The sequence below is a fragment of the Ailuropoda melanoleuca genome, chromosome 15 (assembly GCF_002007445.2).
Source record: "Ailuropoda melanoleuca isolate Jingjing chromosome 15, ASM200744v2, whole genome shotgun sequence".
Taxonomy (NCBI): domain Eukaryota; kingdom Metazoa; phylum Chordata; class Mammalia; order Carnivora; family Ursidae; genus Ailuropoda; species Ailuropoda melanoleuca.
Genome location: NC_048232.1, coordinates 73,605,487 through 73,612,422, shown reverse-complemented (window position 1 = coordinate 73,612,422; position 6,936 = coordinate 73,605,487). Strand labels below are relative to the sequence as shown.

Below are 6,936 nucleotides of genomic sequence, written 5' to 3'. Positions count from 1 at the left end.
TATGCGATGTTATGATGACCCAAAGTACTGGTAATATTTTCTCTTCTGCTGCTGAAGGGCATGGGGGCAGTCTTTTTCAACAAAGGAGAGAATTGCATTGCAGCTGGACGGTTGTTTGTGGAAGAATCCATCCACGACGAATTTGTGACAAGAGTGGTAAGAAATCTTCACATTTGTTCTAAGAGTTGTGTAGCAACTGCTTTTTACCTGAAAAGGACTTCTGGCATTATTGATGGATTTTTAGGTATGACGTTAGTACTGTGATATGTGTGTATATATATGTATATAGTTAAACACCATAGTCCTTATCTTTTAGCTACTTTCTGACATATCTACAGAGGAAATTATATGATGTCTAGACTTCAGTTATAAATAACCCTGGAGGGGAGGAAGTTAACGGGGGAATAAATTGGCCATGAGTGGTAATTGTTGAAGCTGGGTGATGAGTACATGGCCTTTCATTATATCATGTACTTTTATATGTATTTACAATTTTTCCATAGTAAAAAAGTATAGGTCTCTATAAAAAGAAACCTTAAGGGCTTTTATTACCTATACCTTGCTCTGCATTTATAGTAAATTATATCTTTGACACTCATGGGAGATATACTCCTAGTTTTCTGTAAACTCCTGAATTGACTATGAGAGATATATCACTAGATCCTTGCATATCCTCAGTACAAAGTTACTGGGACAGAAAATCATTTCCTCCACTAACATTGGCTAGAGAGATAGATAGATAGATAGATAGATAGATAGATAGATATACACACACACACATACGTACCTACCCCCTATAGATTGGTCGTGATTCTATAAACATGAAAGCAAAAGCCACTTATAGAACTATTAAGATGAATTCTGTGGCTAAAATAAACCATAATAAACTATGCCATTAGTATGGTAATAGTAATCATGAATTTGTTTATATTTGGAAAACCAGCACCCAGCTTCTTTTTTTCAGAGTCAATTCCCCCTCCCCGTTCCCAAGAAGCAAAGGCATTCTTTCTTCGTGAGAATGAAAACACGGAAGACACATGGCGGGGCAGGTGGTGGGCGGTGGCTACCTCCTGAACATCCCTCTAATTCAATTTTGTGCTTCAGTAAAATACAAGTTACAGGGCTTTCACAACTTCAGTGTGTGGGCACTTCAAATGCTGAGACCAGAAATGTCAAGAGTCGACCTTATCAGTCCATCAGTAAACGTGTTTTGCACACATGAAATTGGTATTCATTTACTCATTCAGCAGCTCTTTCTTGAGCACTTCCTGAGGGAGTCTTGCTCTGCCCAAATTAAAATTCATGGCCCTGCTGGGTGGTGGTAACTCTCATTCTCTCTTCTTATTGGATTTGGACTTAACATTAGAAAATGTATAAGTAGATTAAGGTAAGTGAGGTGCGCAGGGACGATCACATAGAGAGCGAAGAACATTGCATAATGAAGATGGCTTTTCATTGGAACATTCTAGCAATTCCTCTGGCATGGCTATGCCATGAACATTTCCGAAGGGCAGGCTGCTACATCTGGGGAGAGGAAAAAGATAACCATGTGGCCATTTTAGAAATTCTTCTGTCCTGAAGAGTACAAGTGTGCTCTATTAACAAAAATTCCAGAACATCAGGTTTGCTATTTTAATGGATTAACACTCAGGATAATTTGAATGTAACATTGTAGCTTACGGTCTGTTAGAACTCAGTGGTTAACAGCATGGGCTTTCAAGTCAGGAAGACTCTACTGCCTTTAGTGGTTGAGTGTGTTAAGTCACTGAACCTGTCTAAGCCTCAGTTTCTCCATCTGTAAGATGGAAATAATAAACACTCTCCGCCAGTGCTTCCGTGAAGAGGAAGAGACAACACATCGTTTGACAGCTTAGGACGGCACCCCCACACTGTAGAAGCTAGCCGAGGGTCTCCATTACTATGATTAACAGTCAATTGTGTTTTGTGAACTGGGTGACAAACAGGTGGAAGAAATTAAAAAGATGAAAATTGGTGATCCACTTGACAGATCTACTGATCACGGGCCCCAAAATCATCAGGCCCATCTGGAAAAGCTTCTGCAATACTGTGAAGCTGGGGTGAAAGAAGGGGCCACCTTGGTGTACGGGGGAAGACAAGTCCACAGGCCAGGTAAGACCAGCCCCACAGCAGCACTGGCTTCTGAAGTTGGAATGGATGGTAACGGTTTTCACTGCAGCCCCATCTTGCCTCGAATGTAAAGAGTAGCATTTATGTTATGATCACAAGAATTCGTTTTTGGATACTACCTGGCCACTTACACACTGGATACCTTGGACATGACAGTTTTTCTGAGCCTTAGTTTCCTCCTGTGTGACATGGGATGAAATGTGCACACCCTGCTTTACAAGGCTGTGGAAATCAAATCACAAAATGGACGTGACAGGCCCTTGGCGGTCCAGTAAGCAGGTGTAATGGACAACTGTGTTATTCTGGTGCTGGTGACCTTGACTCCCGGAGCTGTGAGATGTAATCTTACCCAGGATAGCCTGGGAAGGATTTATTCCTATTGTCTAAAGCTGTACCTGTTACTGAAATATGGGAATGGGTCCATGTCACGATACCCCAAAGGAAAGAAAGACAAACAATGACTTCAAAACCCCATTTTTCACTGCTGTAGGGGGATTGGGCTCCAACACCTTACTCTGAAAGTTGATCATTAGAAGGGGAAAATTTAACATGTGTCTGTGTTTCTTGCATGAACTGAATTTCTGGGTAAACTGAGTAGCTGATAAAGGAGACTTTTTTTTTAACAGAGGAATTTCTGCTAATTAATGTAGAAAAAAAATGATGGAATAGAAAAATCGCCACTGTGTACCCCTAATTGAATGAAATGATTGATTCAGGCAGTGATCATCAAGGGAGGCTCAAGTTATTGGGAGAGAGGTTGATGGGGACTGAGAATGTGCAAGGCACCAAAGTTTCTCCCCCAAGATCACTTGGCAGTTTCAAGGGGAAAAACAGAGTTTAACAATAGAGAGGTGAAGTTGTCACTGCTTGGACCACACTGGTCAGTCTAAGCAACAGTGAAAGCAGGACAGCCGGGTGTGATGCGTCTCCTAGGGGATGCAGCGTGTAACACGTCGCATCACCTCTGCAGTATTCAGTTTAACCTGAATCTAATTGTGTCTTGAGGTCAAAGTTCCCATTTATGAGAAATAAAGCGGATAGAGGAACAAATTAAAATGTCATCCCAAGGAAACAAAGGCAAATCTAAATGCAATATATTCTGCAGGACAGCTAACTCGGTCTGTATCACAAGTTAGCGACATGAAAAATTAGGGGTGGAATGTTCTAGATCAAAGGACCCTTAAGAGATCTAACGAGTGAATGCCAGGTGTAGAATTTATTGGAGGCCTGAATCAACCAAATCAACTGTAGAAAAGATACTTTTGAGAAAAAAATGGAACCATAACTCATGAAGAAGGAATCAGCACTAATTTTGTTAGATGTGATAACATATTGTGGTAGGTAAGAAAATGCCTTATTTTTTTTTTTTTACAGATTTGTACTGAAATACAAATATACAGTACAAAAATACATTTGTACTGAAAGCTATAATCTCTGGAATTTGCTTTTTATTTTATCAGCAAGGAAAAAAATGAATCAAATATAGCAAAATAGGAGTAGATATTTATCGTACGATTTACGATACTACCTCCTGTAGTTTGACATATGTTTGAAATGTTTGTAACGAGTAGCTACAAACACAAGAACCTAGGAATGCCAAGGCCAAATAGGAAAAGGAAAGCCTGCTTGGTTTTATTGACCCAGAAGGAAAGGAAAAAAAAATTATGGTGTAATTGAGAGAACTATTAATTAAAAATTAATTACCCTATAATTGATGATCTTTTCTGTTTTTCAAATAGGCTTTTTTATGGAACCAACTGTTTTCACAGATGTGGAAGACCACATGTATCTTGCCAAAGAGGAGTCATTTGGGCCTATTATGGTCATTTCTAAATTCCAAAATGGGTATGTTCTTCAGGCACAATTTAACAGGTTTTGACTAGATAAGTGTTTTTTTCTCCTGCCATTGTGCTAATATACAGACCATAAATTCAACGAACATGTAATGCTCAATTATATAACAATAACTGACTTAAATAATTAGAAGAGAAGGCTAACCGATGTCGATTGTTATATATGTTTGCTTCTTAGCTTAAATTAATGGCTGACAGTATGGAATTTCAGCTGACTACATTTAGTTTTTGTACAACCAACACTTGAAATATCTCTCCAACAAGATAAGTAACTAAGAATAACATAACTAGTTTTTACATTTACATTTCAAGGGAAGGTAGCGTCTGTGAAATGAGATTTTCCCAAGGAAACAGTGTTGCCTTCATAGGGGATCATGCCCCCAAAAGCCTAATACTGAACTTTTTATAAGATGTCCATAATCACCATGTAATCACCTATCAATGATGGTTCATTATAGTGCAGGAAACTTTCCAAAGTGTTTAGCATATCAGAGAGGCTCGTATGGTACCGGAGCTCATATAAGAATATTTAATACAATAGACTCTCATGGTATACTGGGCAAAATTCTCCAGAATTCTGGTTTGAATGTTCCTTCAACAAATGAGAAGGTGGAAAAAAACCAGAACACAGAGTTCAGAGGACTTCTTGGTCTTTGATAGAAATATCGTAAGATAAATGTGGGGACACTAAGCTATAGTGAGCAACTTTTTGACACACTGATCCAAGGATGCCCTATTAACCTTCTTTTCTTCATAAAGTTACCCCATAGGATAGTCTTTGTGTTAAATGTGCAAATTTTATTTTTTTTAAAGATGTTATTTATTTATTTATTTATTTATTTATTTATTTGAGAGAGAGAGGACACAAGCAGGGAGGAGGGGCAGAGGGAGAGGGAGAAGACCCCCCCCCAACCCCGCCTTGAGCAGGGAGCCCGATGCAGGGCTCAATCCCAGAACCCTGGGATCACAACCTGAGCCAAAGGCAGACGCTTAACCGACTGAGCCACCCGAGGTCCCCAAACATGTAGATTTTAGAAGCCAGGTTTGGGGGTTATCAACCAGGATAAGTCACAGTTCCTATCTTTGAGGAATTTACCAGCTCAAGGGGGAGACAGATGAGGAGATGGGCAATTAACCAGAGAGGGTCAAAGGCAGCCCCGGTGGGAAGAGAATGCCCAGCCCTCTGCCGCTGCCCCTGACTACCTCTATGGGCTCGGGCCAGTCTGAGCCTTGGTTTCTCTATTTGCGAAATTGGATGATTAATAGCATTTATCCTTTTGTGTCATCCTAAGGGTTAAATAAGTCATGTTTGCTGATAATGCTGTTGCCCTTGCTGTCCTTGTTATTATCCTAGGAGTAGGCAAGCTATCCTCTGAAGCGGTGTCATCTCCAGAGTCCCCAACAAGTAATGGCATAAAGCCATCTTTCCCCATAGGCTCGTCAATAAATATGTGGGTTCCTACCATGTGCAACGATCAAGAAGCGTGCGAGTTTTTTTTAGCAGAGCCTCAATTCCCTCCAGGTTCAGTTCCATATTTCTTGTGCGAGCTTCAAATGGTGTATCGTCAGGATTATCTTGGAAAAATCCCTTCAGAGGCGACCACATCGAAGCCTGGGCTGTCTGTCTCTCAAAAAAAGTCCAGCACGATTCATTTTTCCTCCTGTTTGGGGACAGATCCTGTTTCTTTGCCAGAGCACCAGATGAACTCCTTGGCTTGCATTCAGTGGCCATGCTGTAGAACGTTCACACAATTTTAAACATTAGGATGACACGCATAAAGATGAGATGCTCGTACCATGACAGACCGCTGGCACTGGACCCAACTGAGAGACGAACAGGGTCATGCCTCCACTCAGCTTACGCACACGCACATACTGAGTCAAAAGGCAGGGACATCAGGATTGAAGGGATAATTTGTATTTCATTTTATTGAATTGTATTAATTGAATTCACTCTGATGTGATGATCTAACACCAAGGTATAAAGAAGAATAAGAGGTCACCGTGCCCTCAGGGAGCTTCCAGTGTAGTTGGAGGGCGAACCACAAGTACACAAAGAGTTAAACCAAAACCCTGAGTTTGGAGGAATACATGCTCCCGATTATGGTTGACTTTCATCGAGCATTATACTGTGTTCTGGGCACCATTCGCTTATTTAATCCTCACGACAACGAGAAGGGTCCTTTTCTTATTACTGCTATGTTTTGCAATAAACAAAGGCATCCGGAGATGAAGCTATTTGCCCAAGTTCACCCGGGCGGCCTGGCTGTGCAGAGCCCTGTCACGGAGCCACTACACCCTACGGGCTCCCCCGTGGCACTGGTGGGAGCTGGGAAGGCTTCAGGGCAAGGGGCTGAATGAATGAACCTGGAATTGTATTCCAAATCTGGAGAGATGGAGGGAAAGGGGGGGTGCTCTGTGAATACATCTAGAAGTGGGACTCAAGGGAGAGGGGAGGAGGTGAGAAGTCATGAAGGAGAACCAAGAAGAAAATGGAAAAGATGACTTCAGATTTTAAAAGGTGTCGCATGGTCTACATGAAAAATATAATAATAGAGTTATAATAGCTCATTGGGACTCTATTTTGGTGTAAGCCTGGAGTATTTCATTCATGAACACTTAAGCAAGTTGCGGTAGCGTTTTTCTGTTTCTAGCATGCAGGGGGAAACTATTAGAACATAAAATGCGAGTGATTTGCTTTACATTCAATGAAGTTTTGTCTTCCTAAAACATCTTGTAGGGACATCGATGGAGTGTTGCAGCGAGCAAATAATACAGAGTACGGTCTGGCCTCAGGGGTTTTTACGAGAGACATCAGTAAAGCCATGTATGTGAGCGAAAAACTAGAAGCAGGAACTGTTTTTGTGAACACGTACAACAAGACGGATGTGGCAGCCCCTTTCGGGGGAGTGAAACAATCTGGCTTTGGGAAAGA

The 6,936-nt window shown here is 41.1% G+C and overlaps 1 protein-coding gene across 1 annotated transcript in view; it reads left to right on the top strand.

Annotated features, from left to right (window-relative positions):
• ALDH1L2 (aldehyde dehydrogenase 1 family member L2) overlaps window positions 1-6,936 on the top strand; it is a 78,370-nt gene that overhangs the window by 55,785 nt on the left and 15,649 nt on the right. Inside the window, exons 20-21 of the mRNA XM_034643617.1 lie at window positions 1,965-2,130; window positions 3,888-3,993. Coding sequence (XP_034499508.1) covers window positions 1,965-2,130; window positions 3,888-3,993 — 272 coding nt within the window. The remainder of the gene's footprint in view (window positions 1-1,964; window positions 2,131-3,887; window positions 3,994-6,936) is intronic.